The sequence below is a fragment of the Scyliorhinus canicula genome, chromosome 22 (assembly GCF_902713615.1).
Source record: "Scyliorhinus canicula chromosome 22, sScyCan1.1, whole genome shotgun sequence".
Lineage (NCBI taxonomy): Eukaryota > Metazoa > Chordata > Chondrichthyes > Carcharhiniformes > Scyliorhinidae > Scyliorhinus > Scyliorhinus canicula.
This window is the reverse complement of record NC_052167.1, coordinates 23,031,884-23,054,411: the sequence shown is the minus strand read 5'-3', so window position 1 is coordinate 23,054,411 and position 22,528 is coordinate 23,031,884. Positions and strand designations below refer to the sequence as shown.

At 44.7% G+C, this 22,528-nt stretch overlaps 1 protein-coding gene across 1 annotated transcript; it reads right to left on the bottom strand.

The window, feature by feature from the left end:
* Positions 1-1,430: 1,430 nt before the first annotated feature.
* Positions 1,431-21,955, bottom strand: ncoa4 (nuclear receptor coactivator 4). The gene is made up of 12 exons (XM_038782792.1): positions 21,854-21,955; positions 16,825-16,982; positions 16,522-16,662; positions 15,461-15,549; positions 14,236-14,344; positions 13,280-13,357; positions 12,157-12,270; positions 8,196-9,380; positions 6,361-6,441; positions 5,505-5,591; positions 4,966-5,052; positions 1,431-3,750 (listed from the first exon to the last, which is right to left on the bottom strand). Exons 2-11 carry the CDS (start codon positions 16,972-16,974, stop codon positions 4,999-5,001), a joined length of 2,088 nt encoding a protein of 695 aa, XP_038638720.1. The 5' UTR covers positions 16,975-16,982; positions 21,854-21,955; the 3' UTR covers positions 1,431-3,750; positions 4,966-4,998.
* Between the last annotated feature and the right edge of the window lie 573 nt (positions 21,956-22,528).

The window sequence follows — 22,528 nt, the reverse complement described above, 5'->3', positions numbered from 1 at the left end:
TATTGAGTTGGATGATCAACCAAGATAATGAATGGTAGAGTAGACTTGAAGGGATAAATGCTCTTATTTTTTGTTCAAAGAATGTTGGCAAACCAACATTTCTTGCCAATCCCTAAATGCTTTTGAAATAGTAGTTGTGTGTTGACTTGAATCAATGCAGGCCATGTGCACCCACTGTATGGTTAGGGAATTCTATGTTCCTGCTGCCCTGTTCCACCTAGACAGTAACAGGCACAGATTTTGAAGGTGCCAAGGAGTCTTGGTCAGTTTCTGCAATTCATCTTGTAGATGGTACACACGGCAGCTGTATGGCGGTGGTGGAGGGAGTGAATGTTTGTGGATGAGGTGCTGATCAAGGGGGCTGCTTTGTCCTGGATGGTGTTTGTGTTGTTAGAGCTGCACTCATCCAAGTATTCCATCACAGACTGTGGCCAGGCTTGAGGAAGCGAGTCACTCACTACATGTGTCCCAGCCTTTGACCTGCTCTTGTAGCCACAGTATCTAAACTGCTAGTCCAATTCTGCTTTGCACCACCAGTAACCCCCACCATGTCAAATAGGGATTCAGCAATGGTAATTCCATTGACTGTCAAAGGAATTCTCTCATCAGGAGATGGTACAAACATTACTCCCACTTGTCAATCTAAGCCTGGCTATTGTCCATGCCTTACTACATTTGGACATGGAACTGTTCCAGTATGAGGAATCATGCTGCATGTTTTGCAATCATCAGTGAACATCCCCACTTCTAAACCTTACGATGGAAGGTTGCTGAAGCAGCTGAAAGATGGTTGGGCATGAGAAATCATGCAGTGATATTTTTGGGGTTGAGGTGACTGACCTCCAACAGCAACCATCTTCCTTTGTGCCAAGGAGGATTCCAACCAGCATAGTTTCCCCAATTCCCATTGGACTCATTTTGCTTGGGCTGTTTGGTGACACTCAATGCAGCCTTGATGTCAATGGCTGTCACTCATTGTGCCCACTGAACCCAGGTTGGAGGGATAAAAGATTAAAATATACATTGGAATTTGAAGGTTTAGCTGGTCAAGCATAGAGCTCTGAACTACAACAGCTTTGAACTTTTTGGTGAAAACTCACAAGACTGCACAATTAGTAAGTTATTTGCACATCTGGTGTGAATGTCATGACCATCATTTTGGGGGGGGGGGGGGGGGGGGGGGGGGGGGGGGGGGAGAAGAAGAGAACTATACACCTAAATAGATGCATTGTTGAAAGCAAGAGGCATGATTAGGTTGTTGCTGGGGCAAGGAATCAAAATTGTTGGCGAGATGGAAATAAACTACCCCTTATTTTTTTTCCCCCCCCATCAAGTCCCAACCAACCTATACTCTGGTCATGATGAGGTACAACTTTGAATGAGCTGCTTTGTTGAAAACTAGCTTGTATAACATTCAGCATCACGAGAAAGAATTTTGCTGCAATTTATTGAGACGTTTTTAAGGTTCACCATCAAAAACAATATCCATAAATTAAGTAAGCAACGTCCTGGTAGATTTTTAAATTCACAATAGCTTCCATTTATTTTTGATTACAAAATAGAAGCAGTAGTGGCTACATCAAAGAAAAAGATTAGAGCTAAGAGCTTATACAGGTTCATGTTGCACCAGAAGGACTTGTGGAACACCACCATACACTTGGAAGTAGGTTATTAGTCAGACGACGGAAAAGTCAAGTCCTCAAAACACAATTTGATCAACAAGGAACAGATGTGGGAAGGGTGAAAGCAATCTTCACCTCTATACTGAAATTGGCAAAAGAAAAATCATATTGGTCAATATCTGGAGGGTAAGAAGCTGCTGCAACCTGTACAAAGTAACAGGACGGTGACTCCTGTCATCTTTGGGTCACTGCCAGGCTTAGCTGTCCTTTGGATCTACAGGATATCGAGAGCCAGTCCCAGAACTGAAGGGCTCAGGTCAAGAGGAGAATGAGCTTGTGTTAACTACTGTTGCAGCAGGACCCAACATGTAGATAGCTATAGCTCAACATCTTCCACATTCAGCAAAAGTGACAGAAGAGACCAACACAAACTGGCAGGTTTCCAACTTGGTGATTCTTCCTCCTCCCTCCCATGGTCAATTACATATTTAGAATCACATCAATGATAACAAGCTTCTTCTACTCAAAACAAAGCCCAGAATGTGACACTATGGGAATTGCTAGATAAAATTTTGCTGCAGTTGTTACATTCCAATAACTGTATCGAAACAGATCGACCTCAAAAACATCATCCCCTGGCTCAAGGATCAACTGATGCACTTTCAAATGGATCATCCCATTTGGGTCAATAGTTATTGAGTTAGGACTAAAACAAAGCTTCAATTAAGGATTAAACTGAAAGGTTAACAAAGCTGGGTTGTCAATCCATCCCAAAGAAACTGATCTGGATTCTTCTCTTGCGCACACACACACACACACACACACACACTATTTGCTGGTGACTGGTTTGGATGGGCAACTAGCTTCCTTCAGGGAGAAAAAAAAAAAGATTTTTGGTTTGTAAGGAAATCAAATCCTGAAGCACTGGAACTTCAGACATCCAAAATTAAAATGTTCTGTTCCAAAACCTAACATTGGCACACAAACAGCATAAGGATAACAGGTGATGTGTTATATTGGAAGGTAAACAACTCCGCCCCCCCACCCCAGGAATACTGGCAGCTTCATGAGAAGCACACCAAGATTAGAACAGAGTTGCTCATTTGCTCTGGCACCTACTGCAGCAGTTTTCAGGGTTGTCACTGGACTGGATTATCTCGTGGGCGAGGCATGGCTATATTGAGCACCAAGGGACATTTTGTTGGCATTCTGCTGAGCCACCTCAGCAAGTATTTTGTGTACTTTGCCTATCAATACAAAGGCTGATACACACCCATGTTCTGCCACAAACATTCATGGTGTTTATTCATATGCCTCGTACCCCAGCGAGGCAACTAGAGTCTCATACGCTGTTCCATAGTAGGAAATACCACCAAAGCAGCAGCTCATTAAATGTGCCAATCTCATCCTCTTGCATTCTGGACCTCCCCCTGTTCTAACAGTGTAATTAACATTCGGGTGGGGAAGAGAAAAACAGTGGCACAGTGGTTAGCGCTGCTGCTTTACATCAACCGGGACCCAGGTTCAATTCCGGCCTTGGGTGACTGCGGAGTTTGCACATTCTTCCCATCTGCGTGGGTTTCCTCCGGGTGCTCCGGTTTCCTCCCGCCGTCGATAAATTGCCTCTAAATGATGTGCAGTTAAGGGAGGTTACGGGGATAGGGTGGGAGAGTGGCCCTAGGCAGGGTGCTCTTTCGGAGGATCGGTGCACACTCAAATGGGCCAAATGGCCTCCTTCTGTACTGTAGGGATTCTATGATTACTGTGAATAAAAGTCAATGAACACAGTAAGTTTGACCACATAACCCAACTCAATTTCACACATCCTGCCCTGGAGAGTGTTAGCAATGGGATAAGCTACATACAACCAAAGGTGAAATGATCACGTTTTAAGAGGGAGAGGAAAGGCTGTGCTGTTTACATAGATTTCCCTATTGTGATGACCCTATCCAGTTTCACAGGACAATTCTCACACACACACACACAAGAAAGAATTTGAACACAGTAGTCTTCAAGGCAGAAGCAAGAAATTGATTCAACAGAATCTCAGAGGGATGAGTGTGTGTTTGATGCAGTTCCAGGATAAAGGCAAGTCAGCCAATTCATCGTCAGCGCTAGTGGTTCAAAGCTGCAAAGAGAAAAAAAATGTTTAAGATGAAGATCATTCATCAGATGCAAAATTCTCTATTTCCAGGGTGAGAGTCCAGTATCCTTCCCTTCACAAGAACTGCTCTAAACCCCAGTGTAGTTACCTTCACAATGCGTCAACCGCCCCACAATGGGACATTTGTTCAGAACTAAGTGGCAATGTTACAGTAACTAATATTAAAAGCAGGTTGAGGCAAGACAGTTGCAACCAGAGGCTGCTGTGTACCACATTTGCCTAAGCACAATGGGTTTGCATGAATATTAGACCCTACACCAGTTTAGAAAATGGCAGATGCCATTGCTCAGCAATGGAACAGAGTCAAGGACTCCGGATAAAAGCAAATTTGGTGACTGTCAGTAAAGTCGGGAATGCCAGATAATTCTTCCAGGCAAATGCAAGATCTGGTGCTCAGCAGATTACAGAACCACAAGACAGAAATTGAGATAGGCACATTGAAAGAAAGATTCGGCAAATTAGATTAAAATGGATAAATCCAATGCAGGATATGATCTGCAAACGATATGAATGAAAATGAATGAAATGAAAATCGCTTATTGTCACGAGTAGGCTTCAAATGAAGTTACTGTGAAAAGCCCCTAGTCGCCACATTCCGGCGCCTGTTCGGGGAGGCTGTTGCGGGAATCGAACCGTGCTGCTGGCTTGCCTTGGTCTGCTTTCAAAGCCAGCGATTAGCCCTGTGAGCTAAACAGCCCGATATGGAACACAAACAACTAAAAATATTTAAAAAGGAAGATGGAGAATTTATTGCTGATTTCTTACTTCAGCTGAAGAGAAAGATATTTTGTACAATGATAATTAAATAGCATGCAAGCCCTCCCCCAGGTGTTCATTCATTTAAATTCTTCAGATATGGGCAAATAGGAAGCATGAGCGAATAACGCCATAGTCTCCCTCCATCCCTCGACTGTGTGAAAGCAACCTCACAGTAGGGGAGATTGCTGGTCTCAGTCACAATATAGTGTCTGTGTCGTGACACAGGTGCATTTTGCCACAAAAATAGCTCAAGTATAAAGTAAAACGAAAAAAAGGTATAAATGGTCACAGTTCCAATTCTTATCTTTGTTCTAATACCAGGAATACTAATGCACAAGACTCCATTACAACGCTGCAAATGGGCAAAACCTTCTGCTGCACCAACTTGTATTATAGAGAAATATTGTCAGTGTTACTAACCTAATTTGAGGGTTCTTGCCCAAACGCTTCTGATCAACAGACCCCACTGATCTTTGGGATATAGGCTCCTCGTGGACCTTGTTCAATCTACATGAAAAGACACAAGTTATTGGGGAAGGATTTAACCTTTTGCTTCATCAGACAGGTTACCAGAGACAGCTATGTCAGGCAGCCTTCCAGCCTTCCCACAGTCCATGTCAATTATGGCTGTTCCATACTCACATTTATCCAGCCAGGCTCTACATACTCTTGCACAAATGTTTTTTTATATAAATGGCTCAGTTGGGATATTTCCTCAACTTGCCAGAAATGTCCCAATTTTGGCTATACTGAATCATGCTCTTCACATAAGAGGTTACACATGGTCACTGCACAAACCCCTCCGCTGTGCCTGGACAGACCAGTTTCCATTTCCACCTCACAAAAAGCAGCAGAATGACACCCGTGTGACATCAATAATCCTGTACGCATGGGAAACGCTTTAATGTGCGCAGCTTGCATATCACCTTCCCCAAGTCTGTTTAAATTACAACACTGACCCGACGAGGTCCTTTGTACAGCCACTTCTCTGGGTCAAAGGGCTCCTTAAAGTGAGCAAACAGATTGCCAAACGATACGGATTGCTCCTACAGTGGGAAAAGGAAATAATTAATGGATCAGTGATTTGACAGCAGCCCAAAAGTGTTGCAAACATTTATGCATCAAGTGCCCAATTCTCCCAACCTTCCCACCATGCCCAATCCACCTATCCTGCACATCTTTGGGTTGTGGGGGTGAGATCCATGTTGACACAGGGAATGTGCAAACCCCACATGGACAGTGATCCGGGGCCAGGATCGAACCCAGGTGCTGGGGAGAGACAGCAGTGCACAGCATCACAACCAATCTTAACACAACATAAATCAGGAGTGGGGAATAGCTCAACAACCTTCGACCTCCCTCCGTCAAGATCAATTTCTGGTGGTCCACCAGTTGAACTCCCACCGGAATCAACCTGCTTCCTCCCTACTCAGTACAGCTCCGTCCCATATCAACCTTGCTTTCACTTGAAAATGTAACAAAACTGATCTCCCCGATTAGTCTAATTTTTGCCTCTCCAAGTAAAATAATTCACTGTCAAAACAGATGGGGGTGAAAGGTTGTGGAATTGGAATGAAACAGGAATGTTTGGCCATATGAATGCCAATGAAGCCATCACCCTCAAATCTAATGTATCTTTCCCACTGCATAAATTAATAAAAATGCCAGTGATCCCTGCTGCGAGTAGATTTGTGGACAAGGCAGATTTGGAACCAACCTTCAGTGACAGATTAGCTGCATGTCAAACATCTTACCCATACAACACAGTCAGATAGCCTGTTTATACTGGTAAAGCCACACTGAACAGATACTGACCTTTGCAGGAAGCTGCTCTCGATCAACCGCAAGGTTCAGGTTGGAGAACAGACTGGACACTTCAGGTATACCACTCAGTTCCTAAGCACAAACACAGACACTTTAATGCTTTGGGAAACAAAGATTGAAGATGTTGAAACTTGTAATTCCCACTTTGTCACTAAGACTGCACTAGCCTCAGCAGAGTACAGAGAAATTGGCAATGCTCTACGATAAAGGTTTTTGCCCATAAATGACCATGTGGGATTGTGAAAAAAACTGCTGCTGCAAAACAAAGGCACAATTGGCGACACCTAAATAGATATCTCCTCTATTTCTAAGAGCTGGAGAATGAGTCAGTCACACCCAAGACCAACTCCCAATTGCTGACCAATTAACAGATACGTGCCACAAAAACCCAGGGCTCAAAGCCAGAATCAAGACTCCCAATACTAGATTCAAGGAATCCAAGTGAACACAGTTTGAGTTAACCTTGTATTGGATAAGTTAACAAAAATGCATGAATGACACGGTGACCTGCAAGCCCCTGATTCAACTCTCCATGTGACTGTTGCCCTAGGTCCTATTCTTTGGCACGGTGAAGGTGTTCAGGAGAAAAACGCTTGATACTACTAAGCCTCCCAGAGAAAAACAAACAGCTCTTCTTTTAAAAAGAACAAAACCTTCTCTACGATCAGTGCCATCTGCTAACAACCATCTGGGGTTCGCAGTATGCTCTTTTTGGGATGTGCATAATGTGTCTTGAGACTGTCAATATTTAAATGCACACCCTCAAAACATTGCGAGAGTGGGATGTAAAGTCATTAACCAGATGCTCAAAACTTCTGTGCAGTAATAGATTTCATGGGTTAAATGTAGATCAAAGTTGGAGGTAAATTCTATCCAATAACATAAATGGGCAAGAACAGAATAATTTGTAACCATGGCTTTTGGAAAAGTACGGATGACATTAAGCAACTGGAAAGGAGAGGGGTTAAACCTGAAGAGCATGACCTTGAATGTCTGGTTGTTTGCTTAGAACCAGGTGAAAGCACAACTTTCTAAATCGCTGACCTAATAAAACCTTTGGAATCATTACTGAAGGACTTTTACGAATTTAAATGAGTTTGAAGCAATCTCCACATGGCTAATGACCTTCCTACTGCTCACAAATGAAAGATTAAGCTGTATATTAACAGTGCACAGATAACACAAAAACAGGGGTAAAACTGTAAACCAGTGAATCACTGCTGGGAATGGTCTCCGACACATGATTTCAGTGGCTTAGAAAGCAGAATGTAGTAGGGCCTTGGACCGACCGACCCCCCCCCCCCCCCCCCCCCCCCCCAAAAAGGTATTTGTGCCTTTAACTCCCCAGCAAAGATGTTTACAGCCACGCAAGTATTTTTTAATTTGTCTCTCCGGTTAGGAATGCGCAATGGGTGAAAGAAACATCTGCACCTTGGGAAGCGAAGCAAATATTCCTTCTGAGAAATCAGGGGAATGGAGTTTGTTCATTATTTGACATTAATCAGTGACAAGAATATGAACCAATGCACCTTGTTCTGTTTTTTTTTAAGATTTAGAGCACCAGATCTTTCCCCCCCCCCCCAATTAAGGGGCAATTTAGCATGGGCAATCCACTTAGCCCGCACATCTTCGGGTTGTGGGGGTGAAACCCACGCAGACAATGGGAGAATGTGCAAACTCCACAGGGGCAGTGACCCAGGGCTAGGATCAAACCCGGATCCTCAGTGCCGTAGGCAGCAGTGCTAACCACTGTGCCACAATGCACCTCAATATGCCAAGCAACAGAATTAAAAAGTAGTTTTGGGGGAAGAGGTGCAGATTCTTACATGTGCTTTCTTGCGCAACAAAAATTTATTCTCGATTTCGTGCTCTGCTCCTTTCTCGTTGCCCTCAGGTGTGGCGTCGACTGCAATTTTTAACTTGAGGGCTTCATGCGACTTCACAGGATTGTCAAGGGAGAATTCTGGCTCTTTTATGAGCTTTGATCGGGGATGTAGGTACTGGTCTAAATCGGATTTCTGCTGCTCCGCACTGCGTTTGCTGGGCTGGCCTGTCTGCACACCATTCTTGTCTCTCCCCGCATGCTTGAGTAGCCACTCGTTGACCGCCTCCTTTTCACAACTGCGGCCGCACACGCATTCCGAGAAGCTGCTGCACTGCTCGTTGGCTTTACACACGTCCGCCACCCGGATTGGCAATGGTGGTGGAAGGCAGCGGGAGCCGTTTGTCGAAGCAGGCAATGGCTTCTTGGCACTATGGTGCTCGTTCAGGCACTTCAGCTTGCCAAGGTTTTCGATCTCTATGGCTTTTGTCTGCACGCCACGGCAACTACTACAGGATTCAGGCTTGCTTGGCTTCAAAAGCCAGTCACTGGTGCTATACTTCTCTCTGAAAGGTTGAGTTACGGATTTCCATTTGTCTTCATTGACGTCACCACCGCTTGATTTTTCAGAAAGGGTGTTCTTCACGTCAGTGAAGCTGATTTTTCCAGATGGGCTAACTTCATCCACTTCTTGGTCCACTACCTCCATGTCAAATTCCTCTATTAGCTCAAAGGTGGAAGAACTATCAGATGACTCACTCCTCTGGCGTAGAGGAGTATCCTTGGGGGAACTGGATCTCTGCTTCTCGGAAAGCAGCCAGTGCTCAAGGCCCTGACGCTGACCCCAGGCCTGCAATTTGTAGTAATTCAGGTCGGTTGGATCCTCCTTCGTGGCACTAGGGCGTTGCTGTGGAGCGGTCTTCTCAGTTACGTCTACATCCGGTTTGCTGGTAAGCAGCCAGTGCTCAAGGCCCTGTCGATGACCCCAGGCCTGCATTCTGTAGTAGTCTGGATCTTCTGGGTTCAGGTTACAGCTAGTGATGGTTTGGGTGTATTGTTGCGCAGCAGTGTTCTCAGCTGGGTAATTACTTCGCTTGTTGGGAAGCAGCCAGTTCTCAAGGCCCTGTTGATGCCCCCAGGCCGACAATTTGTAGGGATCCAAATTCTTTGCACTGGGAGTTGGTGATCCCTGTGGGAAAATTCAATATTGCGGTTAGTTTTAGGTATCTCTATTGCAGAATACCATCCAGACCTCAGCACTGAATCCCAACATTAATCCACTCCAGAGAACCATGCACATGAAGCAAGCATAGAACTCACTATTGTTATATTACCCGTGACCCTTTTCCATGTATCCATGGGGTTGCCTCCTTCAACAGGCTTATAGCCCCAGTTAAGCAGAGCTCATTACAGGTCTAAATGAATATCTACTCCGCTTCAAGGAAGCTGCACAACCTGGATCAATAGAAACCTACATAACTAGCTAATAACATGCAGTTATTCTGGTGTTGCAATAGCCATTCTGCAGTAAAATCAGGTACAATTCACCTTCCAGATCATTCAACAGGGGGTGAGTATTAATACTCAGTTACATAGACCTACCCGCCAAACCCCCAATTTATCAGTAAGTGAAATACTGTCGCCCAATTGTAGATTCAACAGTAGCTTAATCATGGTTTTATGCCACTTATCAGCACCGTATTTAGTTTTTAAAACACTACCATTAACGCCCTTTGTCTTGCATCCATGGCACCTTCATCAAATCGTACCTGCCCCAATATTCTACCGCTCTCTGACTGTCTATTTTGCTCCACCTCCTCTCCAACTACATAATCCCATCACATTTCTACCGCTCTTCAACTATGTTAACTGTTCCTCTCCACAGGTGGTCAGACCCAAAATGTTTATTCCAGCAGTTGTTTTAATACACATTTTGTAATTAGTTTATAATGATTTAATGGCTTGATGAATTGCCACTAATTAATGATTAGATGGATCAAGAGTTCAAAACTGTATCACTTATCAGCACTTAATTAAAACCTTTGAGTAGGCAAAAACAGTTGCATAATAATGTACTTTAACATCTGCAGCTCTACAGTACATGCACTAAAGGCCATTAACTGATGATCCTCAGCACTTCTAATTTAATCACTAGTTACATCTGTCCTCAAACGAGTCAGCTTTTTAGGTTAATACAGAATAGGTGGATACAGACTGGCTAGGCCATAGAAGGCAGAGAGTAGCAATAGAATTCTAATTGGAGGGCTGTGACTAGTGGTGTTCCACTGGGACATTTACTGTTCATAGTATATATAAAAATGGAGGAAAATGTAACTAGTCTGATTAGTAAGTTTGCAGACACAAAAGGTTGGTGAAATTGCGGATGGCAATGAGGACTGTCAGTGGATACAGCAGGATTTAGATCGTTTGGAGACTTGGGCGGAAAAATGCGAGGTAATGCATTTTGGAAGGTTTAATGCAGGTAGGGAATATACAGTGAATGGTAGAACCCTCAGGAGTATTGAAAGTCAGAAAGATCAGGCCACACTTGGGAGTATAGTGTTCAATTCTGGTTGCTACACTACCAGAAGGATGTGGAGGCTTTAGAGAGGGTGTAGAAGAGATTTACCAGGATGTTGCCTGGTATGGAGGGTATTAGCTATGAGGAGCGGTTGAATAAACTCTGTTTGTTGTCACTGGAACGACGGAGGTTGAGGGGCAACCTGATAGAGGTCTACAAAATTATGAGGGGCATAGACAGAGTGGATAGTCAGAGGCTTTTCCCCAGGGTAGAGGGGTCAATTACTAGGGGGCATAGGTTTAAGGTTTAGAGGAGATGTACGAGGCAAGTTTTTTTTTTTTTATACACAGGGTAGTGGGTGCCTGGAACGCGTTGCCGGAGGTGGTGGTGGAAGCAGGGACGATAGTGACATTAAGGGGCCTCTTGACAAATATGAATAGGAAGTGAATAGAGGGATACGGACCCAGGAAGTGTAGAAGATTTGAGTTTAGGCAGGCAGCATGGTCGGCACAGGCTTGGAGGGCCAAAGGGCCTGTTCCTGTGCTGCACTTTTTTTGTTCACCCCTGGATATGAAGCAATATAAAAACTTCCTCATGCCTTCAAACATTCTTTCACCCTCTTAACATTATAGTCAATGTGGGAGAAGCACTGAGCTGCAGGCATTAAGCGCATCCAATCAAATCTGGCCTTTGGCAAACCTTTGGGCAATTGGTGACAGTGGTTAGCACTGCAGCCTCACACCACCAAGGACTCGGTTCAATCCCGACCCTGGGTCACTGGAGTTTGCACATTCTCCAGTGTTTGTGTGAGTCGCACCTCCACAACCTAACGGTGTACAGGGTAGGCAAGTTGGCCACACTAAATTGGGGGGGGAAAAGAATTGGGTACTTAAACTTAAAAAATTTTTTGGCAATTGATCAAGAGCCACACATTGCATTTTCACTGATGCTGTGAAACAGCTCTGCATGGACTACCCCCCCACCACCGAAAATCTACACTCTAGGACGGAAACACAAATGGAGTCTTTCACACAACCTTAAAGAAATGAGCCATCAGTTGCTAGAGTGTGGATAATGTAGAATTTGAGGAAAAAAAGGAAAGCATGCAAAAGCACCCTTCACAGACCTCTTAGTACAAACAGTTCGACAAATGTCACATCATTTGAGGTTCAGCATGCTGCCTGCACATACCGCTAAATCAATGTGTTATCTGCAATATGAGGGGGAGGCAAACTCATTTCAGTACTATGCAAAGTTCTTAATTTCTCTACTCAACTTGTTCCTGGCAATGAATGAAGGGTGATAAGCAGTAGTAGCGAACTCTTTAGTAATGGGAGAACATTAATCTACTGCCTTACCCCAAGTAGGGAACCTCACCCTAAATGGGGAACTATAATCATCCGTATCCAAAATTGACAGTTCCAGTTAGTCTACTGATACCCACCTGGCTGGACTGTTTCAGCAGACACTCTTGCAAGTTCAAGATTGGCATCCGCGCAGGAGGAGGACTACGCAGCCAGTCAGCAAGTGGGCATTCCTTCCCATTAGAGAATGGTTTCTGAAAGAATAAATGCTACTGCATTAAAGATACAAAGTTAGACAGCAGCAGAGCACAACATACACTTTGTGGATGGTCCACCACCCCCGGTTGACACATCTGCAGCATGCTGCACAAATGCAGAGGAGAAAAAAAAAACACAAGGCCCAACAACGGTGGACGGGACATCAAGATCTCTGGTCATTTCCCACATGAGCAGAACAGAAGGTCACTACTTCTCAAGGAGACCCACAACCAGGTGATTGAAATGTACAATATAGCTACCCATTATGAAATAAGCCCCACGATATACTCAAATGTGCCCAAGAACACATTATAGTCCTACCGTTAAAGCTGAATACCACTGCTGCATAGTTCTATAATGCCACAAATTTTGCTTGCATGCTTGAATATACAAAGCCATAATTCAATTGTGAAAGCGCTCGCACATTCTTTGTGCAACATCAACTGAAATACAAAAGCAGTAATACTGTACACATCATTAAGGCGAATGTGCTGACACTTGGTATTTCAAAGATCAAAATCACAACTAAAAAAAAGAAATCAGGGGCTTTTAACATGAACATGAGCAAATAGATTCATCGTTCAGATAATGAACATGCTTGCTATAAACTATTGTAAAGCAGCTGAAACTTCAGAAAATCTGCTAGACCTGGATTTAAACTGGCACATCAAACCTTCCACACATCCAGCAACAGGAGAGCAACAGGAGAATGAAAGCTTAAAGTGTGGCCCTTTGGAAGCTACAGATTGCAGGAAAATTGAAACGTCCTTTCAATTGTTGAAACCACAAACCAGCATTGCTTGATTTTATACTCGTATCCTGGTGGAACTACTCTACAATTCATAGTACTTCTCAGTGCTGTGTGTGGTCTTCATGCAACAATTGGCACCATTACTAGCTTGTATGCATATTCCAGCGAGTGGTGAAGAACAGTACATCAGGTTGAACAAAACCAGATATGTTTGAACTGCGAGGACGTTTTAAAAGTCACATTTTAAGTCTCACCTTTGTCAGCAGTGGTACCAAGCAATAATCCAAATCAGCTGCCATGGTGCAAGGGCTCTTGTACTCGGTCTCCAAAACCTACACCAAACCAGAAATAACTTGATTCCTGTAGTCATGCAGTCAACATACACAGAGTCCCAAGCATTTACCAAACGACATTTGGCCACATATCACTCACTGTGCAACTCATCTGCTGTCTCAGTTTACTACATTAGTCATCTTGCTCCTTTATTTCAAAGCAGGAGCTCAAATTTAGCTCAGAAACAAGAGGACAGCTTTTCCAGAGGAGAAGCAGTTATTTCCAATTAGATTTAGAATCTGATGCAATTTCCAAATCTCCCCCCTCCCACCCAATCAATCACAGAATCCCTGCAGTGCAGAAGGAGGCCATTAGGTCCATTTCTGCACCAACTCACCAAAAGAGCACCCCAGCTAGGCCCGGTCGCAAGTAATCGCACCTAACCTTTTGGACAGCAAGGGACAATTTAGCATGGCCAATCCACCTAATCTTTGGACTTTCCTGGAACATCGAAGAACCCATTCAGTTAGCTGCTTTACTGAATAATCACCTATTGAAACAATAGGAACAATCGAGAGCAGAGTCTTTGTAGGAATATCAGAACAGAACTGCACGATCTAAAACTGCAAAGTTAAACCATTGATTACTCAAGATTCTTGTGAATGCCAAGTTAAATTAAATCTAAGGACCCATCTGGACAGTTACACCAGCTATCAATAGTCAATCAACCTTCATAAAAAGGCCACAAGGGAAACTGGTCAATGCAGAGAATGGTCATGTTCCAAATGAAATATCCTCACTCATTCAGCATATTAAAAAAAAGTGTATTTTCTCAATGCAATACAAGCCTTCCACTGATTAACCAACTTCCAAATTGCCACAAATTCTTATTAAAAATAAACCTCAGTTGAACTAAAAGATTAGCAAAGATTCTTACCGGCGTTTTGATGGTCCCAAAGCTTGTAATGGCATGGCGAAGTGTTGGGACATCGGCCTCGAAGTTCAGGGTCGGCGATTCTTCTGGTTTCAGAGTCAGGCTCTTCAATCTGGAATGGGACATGTGCTAAATCAATAATAAGTGGTGTTGTTTTCCTATTTTAAGCGTTGGGGAAAGCGGTGTAAACATCATTTGACACAAGGCAGCCATTCTATATGAAAGAAAAACCCACAGTGGACGCTGGAAATCTAAAACAAGCATCAAAATGCTGGAAATACTCAAGTCAGGCAGCGGAGGAGAGAAACATCAGTTAACGTTTCAAGTCGACGTTTCATCAGAACTAGAAACGGTAAAGATGTAGCTGGCGTTAGGCAAGTACATACAAAAGGTAGGGAGGAAAAAAGTATGTGACACCAGGAAAAGGATGGCAAGAGAGATTAAAATGGTTTGTAAAAAGGTGATGGTGCAAGGCAAAAGGAGATGGTATAGGGCAACCCAAGATACTAGATCTTGAGGCGGTATAACTGGCAATAGCAGTGAAGTGAAAGTGAAAATCGCTTATTGTCACAAGTAGGCTTCAATGAAGTTACTGTGGAAAGCCCCTAGTCGCCACATTCCGGCACCTGTTTGGAGAGGCTGGTACGGGAATTGAACCGTGCTGCTGGCCTGCCTGGGTCTGCTCTAAAAGCCAGCGATTTAGCCCAGTGTGCTAGACCAGCCATTACCAACTGGGGAAAGAAAGAAAGAAAGAAAGAAAGGAGGGCGAGAGATGTTGGAGGTTTGTCGCCTTTCCTTCAGGACAAAATTGCAAATATACCAAATCCCAGAACCTGGCTTGATGAGTGCAAGACCAAAAACTTTGACAGCATGTCTTTTTGCAGCAATACTCAAGTTCTGTACTAGCAAGTGGCCATTTTGTGCATCCCGCTCTCTTCAATGAGAGAGGCTTTTGTTTACATGAGGATCTCTACAGTTTGGGATACTGGCAGCTATCCCAATTTCCCTATAACCCGATTTTGCTCTTTCTATCAGAACCCCAATTATAACTACAAGTATCTTTAATAGGGGTGGGGCATTATTTACTGGTCAGACACATTCCCACACCCCCCACACAGCAATGCACTGAACAAAGCGGGTCTACTAATTACAACCCGAGAGCTGTATATTACAGGTAGTGTACCCTTTATCCACAAAGCCACACTCAATCTTGTGTGGCAACTCTCACCTCTCCAGACAAGTGATGATCTGGTCAGTTGGAAGATTACTCTGGGGATGTTCCAATTGATGAATAAGGCAGTTGAACTGACTCAGCAGCTGAGGGAAAATAAAAATTGCATTAATACTTTTATCAGGGCACGCCTCAGTTTTTGTACAATTCAATTATCCTCACGTCTGGCCAAAAATGGCAGCCATTCTGCACGAGCACATCCTACATACAACAGGGGGAGTCACTTGTTAACAGGAGCAATCTCAAAAAGAAAAAGAGGTGCTGCACAGTCAAAGACCAAAAACGTGTTTAGTTGTAAAGTGTTTGCAGATATTAGGCCATGGAGGATCTGAAAATGAAGGATCCAAAGTTATGCACTTTCTTAAAAAAAAAAATGTAAAGTGAACAATTATGGGGCAATTTGGCCTACCCTGCACATCTTTTTGGGTTGTGGGGGAAAGACCCAAGCAAACACAGGAAGATTGTGCAAACTCCACACAGGCAGTGACCCGAGGCCAGGATAGAACCCAGCTCCTCAGCACCATGAGGCAGCAGTGCTAACCCCTGCACCCCCGTGCTGCCCTCAGTTAAGCATTTGAGGGGAAGGGATTGGGACTTGGTATAGGTCAAGGATGATGAGAAAATAGGACCTACTGCCAGACAGGAGATGCACAGCAGTTTTGGGCGAGGCAGTGGCATAAGGGACGATAATAGAAAAAACAAGTCTGAACATTATGAAAGCAAAGATGAAGAATTTTAGCATCAGAGGTAGGTTGACGGCAGACAATGTTGGGCAAATAGAAGAGGCAATGAAGCCAAAACACTGGTTGTTTCGGTCCCGAGATACACTAGCTCTAGGTATTATTTTATACATTGGGCTAAGGCACGCTTGCAAGCAGGATTAACACAAAATGCACCCACATGCAAAAATGTGGTATCTTCTAAAGCATACTATTCACAAAACTCTCAACAACAAATGTTGAATTGTATTTTTAATGAAGCACAGCCAAAGATCTTAAAATGTTGCTTCCATTTTAAGACCAACCTCTAGAATTGTTACTCTACAACCATTCCCTTACCCAGTAGAGTTGTTGAATCTGCTGCTGCAGGGCTTCTTCCTTCAGCTGTTGCACAAGGTCGATTTGCTCCAAGAGGTAAACCTCCCTACTCCGCAGACACTCCAAGTGACGGCTGATGCAGCTGTGAATTTGAAATTTTACCTACAAAAAGACCAAAGAAACGAATCAATGGCATTCCTGATGCAGGAAGCGTTATGAAGCGAATAAAATCCACAGGCCGCAGTATTAACATAATCTTCGTCGTACTGCAAATCAGTCAGAGTGTGTTCTCCAGACACTCAATATGGTCGAAGCAAAGCTCACCTCTTTACTATTTGCTTTGATCTCCTGTTCGGCTTTCATGATGCTGCTGATGGCCGTCTCCAACTCTCGTTTGGCCTGCGTACAATTCATTATCAAATCCTTTGGTTGGAAGTTTGCACTTTCCCCACCCTGGTTGTGAGTTGGATTCATCTTGGTTGCTGTTGAAAAAGTTTAAGATAAGCACAACCATGGACTGTCAATGCAAGATTAGCAATAATCTCAAACACCCAATAAATGCCAGCAATTTAAAAAGCAGCTGTGTAAAGAACCCCAAATACTGACCATTCAAACTCTGACCAATTTTACATTAGTTCATTTAGCAACCTGACCTCTCACCAGCATCCCAGAGAGCAAAAACCACTTGGCTCTTCCACCACCTATACCAGGAGATTTTATTTAAAATGATAGCAGAACTCCTCTGGTGTTGCGCATAGTGACTCAGGTTGTGCATTTGCAGAGGAGGGAAAACTGAAGTTGGAGGTGGGGAAGGAAGGAAAGTAGAATAGAAACAAACTACATATTGAAGCAAAACACACTGACAATCAAGTATGGTCAAAATTTTCCTCCAAAACTTGAAATCTCTCAGGTTTTTGATGGCTCATTGTCTGGCTGATGCAGACATGATGGGTCAAGTGGCCTCTGCGGGGTAAACTTTATGATTCTATGAATAAAACACAGACATAGAATTTTACAATGCAAGAGGCCATTCAGATCATCAAGTCCGCACCGGCACTTGTAAAGAGCCCCATACTCGTAACCCAGCAACCCTCCCAACCCTTTTGGACACAAAGGACAATTTAGCGTGGCGAATCTACCTAACCTGCACATCTTTGGACAGTGGGAGGAAACCGGAGCACCCAGAGAAAACCCACGCAGACACAGGGAGAACGTGCATACTCTGCACAGACAGTGACCCAAGCCGGGAATCAAACCAGGGACCCTGGAACTGTGAAGCAACAGTGCTAACCACTGTGCTACCGGGCCACCCAGGAATGAACTGTTCCAACTATTTTAGCTTCACTTATTTCAAATCCTTCATTGTTTTCAGGAAAATTAGCAAGTTGAGCTTGACATTTGGGCAAGATTAATCATTTTAAAACGTATATTATGCAAATAATGGTCAGTTTGCAGAGGAAAGAAAACGGCAGTTAAAAGAATTTTGCTTCTTTGGTCAATTCTGATCATAGAATTTACAGTGCAGAAGGAAGCCATTCGGCCCATCGGGTCTGCACCGGCTCTTGGAAAGACCACCCTACCCAAGCCCATACCTCCACCCTCTCCCCATAACCCAACCCAACACGAAGGGCAATTTTGGACACCAAGGGCAATTTAGCATGGCCGATCCACCTAACCTGCACATCTTTGGACTGTGGGAGGAAAGCGGAGCACCCGGAGGAAACCCACGCACACACGGGGAGGATGTGCAGACTCCGCGCAGAGAGTGACCCAAGCCGGGAATCGAACCTGGGACCCTGGAGCTGTGAAGCAATTGTGCTAACTACTGTGCTACCGTGTTAACTCACTCTGCTCATCATTTTAATGGCCTTTATCGTGAAATCGTCAAAATGTCTTTACAGTTAGGGGAGAATTGCAGCTCTGACCTTTTGGATCAGTTCAACAACAGCATTTATTTAACACCTTGCGAGTGCCCCAAGGCACTCGAGGCTCAGATCTTCAGGTCCCAAGAGATTATTGCTACCGTGCTTCCACTCTCCCTGCCTCCATTCCCCCCCCCCCCCCCCCCCCCCCCCCCCCCAAAACCAGTGCTCTCATTTGATTTGGTTCATGTCCTCTGTAGATCTCACTGGTAATTTTTATTTCCTTGCACAAGCTACAGGCTCCCTGCTGCATTAGCTGCAATTCTCTGGATTCATGAACATATAATTTGACCAATCCAATACGAATGCAAGAGGAATTTGTATGGGACATACAAGTCAGACAAGATCTCACTTTGCACAATTCAGAATGAGTCAAACTCATTGTTGATAATGTCCCAATTGTTATAAAACAAAGGATTGCAGGAACTGCAGCACTTCCAGGAAATGAGAGCAGGAGTGTTAATGTATGCAATCAATTCACAAAAGCTTTAGCTAGCCCATACTATACAGTTTCTTCAATAGAAGAGATGGATAAACAAAGAACAGCCAAAGAAGATGAGCAGGAGCACCTGAAAGTGAGTAATACTGTAGCAACTTAGGAAATGCACGGAGCCAAAATGACTGTCTCAATGAGGTTCTAGCGAATAATTTCCATTGATCTGTACCTTTAGGGACGTCAAACACCACAGAACAAAGCACAATACAGCACAGAACAGGCCCTTCAAACCTGTAGCGGTCATGATACCAACTTTTGCCAAAACCCTCAGCACTTCCTTGTGCCATATCCCTCCATACCCATCTTAACCCTGTGTTTGGCAAGATGCCTTTTGAATGCCATTAATGTATCTGCTTCCACAATCTCCCCTGGCAACACGTTCCAGGCACTCGCCACCCTCTGTGTAAAAAAACCTGCCGTGTACATCTCCTCTAAACTTTGCCACGCGGACCTTAAACCTATGCCCTCTGGTGACTGACCCCTCCACACTGGGAAAAGTGTCTGCCCATCCACTATCCATGCCCCTCATAATCATGTAGATCTCTATCAGGTTACCCCTCAACCTCAGTGAGAGCCCATTCAGCCTCTCCACATAGCTACCACCCTGGCAACAGGTAGCTTTACAATTTTTATTTTGGTACTCCTTTTCTTTTGAGGCGAACACAAATCTAGATTTCACACAAAAACAAATTGGAGCATTTCCCTGAGAAGTGGAACTCAAACCTTAGGGCAGTCATGAGATGGAGGTGAATTTACAGCTGCAGGCAGGGAAGGGAAAAAAGTGGGCCACAGTGCCGGACATTTAATAAAACAGCTGAATTTACACTGGGAAGATGTGGCTATTATTCTGAAAGAGGAGAGCTAAGCATCAAATCAGGTTTTTCACAGCTATTTAGCAGTGTCATTTTAAGTGAAGTTTTTTTTTAAATCATGGAAAGTCAGAAATTGTGCCGCAGAAAAAACTGATTTACCATTCCAAACAAATACACATGGGCAAAATTTAAGGTATGTCTGGAACGAAGTACATAAATAATCAGATCACTATAGGTAAAGTCTTCCTCGTTTAGAATGAGGCTAAAGTTAAACATGTAAATTACAAGGTTAATGCAAAGTTCTATTGCGAGGTGAGCACTTTAATCCAGCAAGTAAAAAAAATGAATTCAAGCATTTCCTTGTTTAGCCAGTTCATCTCAAAATGGTAGATGACTTACTGTAAGCAGAGTCTTCCTTATTGTGGGAATGGTATTTAGACAGGGCATACAAATTTCAAGTTTTAAATCTTAATGCATAAAGTCCTGTATAAGTGGAGGATAAATTAATACGTTTAGAGATACTCAACAGCACAAATATATTCTTTTAAAAAATCCAGATGTTGGTTAAATTTTGACTCTAAAGATTAATATATCGAGAGGAATTACAATTGTATATTTAAAGACTAAACCCTCTCTAGGGATCACAGCTAATAAAACTTGGAAGCATAAAAACTACTCCTATTAGAGGGGTAAGCACACAACACAGATTGCCAAGTATGCATACTCCTCACATAACTGACTCTTTGGCCACTTCCAATTGGGTTCACATTAGACATCAGATGACTGGTTAACAGTGCAATGTGGGCTAATGTGTACAATTCACCCAACTCCTGTCCTTTTTGATATGATCGTCCACAGGTTAGCAGTATGAAGACAAACATCATAGGACTGAAAATAAAGGTCTGATCTGTAGAATGTAGGGGTTATAAACCAGCTTTTGGAGGGGGTGGATTGGCTACGCTTTGGAGGTCAACCAAAAGAAAAAAAGAAAACAGAGGGACAAAGCAAAAAAAGGGTCACTCCTGTTAGGGGTTACTGCCCAAATGCAACAAAAGATCAACAGAAACCTAAAGACATCAAAGGAGAATGCAACTAATGAAGCCAATAAGGCATTTCAACCCCTGCAGCCTCCACTAGGTAAATTACCCCTCAATTGGGAAGGGGCAGCATGGTGGTTCATTTCTAGCCCCGGATCACCATCCATGCAGAGTAGGCACATTCTCCCAGTGTCTGAACAAAGAGCAACACAGTACAGGAACAGGCTATTTGGCCCTCCAAGCCCTGTACCAGTCATGATGCCAACCTTGACCAAAACCCTCAGCATTTCCTTGCGCCGTGTCCCTCTATATTTGGGGCAGCACAGTGCTTAGCACAATAGCTTCACAGCTCCAGGGTCCCAGGTTCGAGCCACTGTCTGTGCAGAGTTGGCACGTTCTCCCCGTGTGTTTCCTCCGGATGCTCGTTTCCTCCCACATTCCAAAGACGTGCAGGTTAGGTGGATTACAAAGAACAAATGCTAAATTGCCCTTAATGTCCAAAATTGCCCTTGCGCCAGGTGGGGTTACAGCAATAGGGTGGAGGTGTGGGTAGGGTGCTCTTTCCAAGAGCCAGTGCAGGCTCGATGGGCCGAATGGCTTCCTTCTGCACTGTAAATTCTATGAAATATACCCAATGTATCCGTGGGTCTCACCCCCACAACCCAAAAGGATGTGCTGGGGATCAGCCGTGGTTAAATTGGGGGGGGGGGGGGGGGAATTTGGTACTCTACAATGAATGTTAATTGGAGAATCTGTCAGCCCGGCTCTCTCAGGCTGGGCCCTGTCATCGTTAATGCGATAAAGGGGGAGGGGGCTGGCCTGGTGAGCGGGGGATGCCAGCGGATCTGGGCGGTGGCGCTCTCACATTCCCCCCGGGGTGAATGCACACGGCCGCCGCTGCCATTTAGGACCGAATGCACCCGCCCCAAGGTGCCTTCCTCACCCGCCCCAAGGTGCCTCCTCAGGCCTGTGCGCAGCAATGGCGGCCGGGCCGCCGCCATCATCATCCCCTCAGCGCCGGCAACCTGCCCTCACACACCCGCCGCAATCACTCAGCGCGCCCCTTACACACACCGAGAATCGTACCTCTGGTGGCGGATGTCGGTTATTTTTCTCCCCCCCCCCGTTACCCGCCCTCCTTCTCGCCGCCACTACACCAGCCCCCCCGGCTTCGTCCGACTGCCCCGCCTCTCGCCGCCTCGCTCCTTTATATAACCCCCGCCACGTCACTGCCCCCACCACGTCACCGCCCCCACCATCCTGCGCGCTGACGTCACCCGCGCACCGGAACTGACGTCACGTCAACAGTCCGCCACGAGCACCTCGTCCGGCCGCACGTACACCTGGAGGGGGGGCCGTCTGGGAGTCGAGGGGGGTTTGCGACAGGTAACAGCTGCAGGCATTCATTACCCAGCTGGGGCTCTGCTAGGGGGGATTGCAACACCCAACTGCTGCAGCATTTATTACCCAGCTCAGGCTCTGCTTTTGGGGGGGTGGATGCAACAGGCAATTGCTGCAAGTATTCATGCAACACAGTGGTTAGCAGTGCTGCCTCACAATGCCAGGGACCCAGGTTCAATTCCGACCTTGGGTGACTGTCCGTAGATTGCACGCTGTCCCCGCGTCTGCATGGGTTTTCTCCAGTTTCCTCCCACAGTCCAAAGATGTGCAGGTTAGGTGGATTGGCCAGGCTAAATTGTCCTTGAGTATCCAAAAATGAGGTGGAGTTATTGGATTACGGGTTTAGGGTGGGGATGGGAC

Excerpts from the sequence above, each read along its gene's own strand:
- ncoa4 (XM_038782792.1), bottom strand. The coding sequence starts at position 16,974 with ATGAATCCAACTCACAACCAGGGTGGGGAAAGTGCAAACTTCCAACCA. Across the intron at positions 16,663-16,824 it reads TCAAAGCAAATAGTAAAGAG|GTAAAATTTCAAATTCACAG; the intron begins GTGAGCTTTGCT and ends GTCTTTTTGTAG. Across the intron at positions 14,345-15,460 it reads ATCATCACTTGTCTGGAGAG|ATTGAAGAGCCTGACTCTGA; the intron begins GTGAGAGTTGCC and ends GTCCCATTCCAG.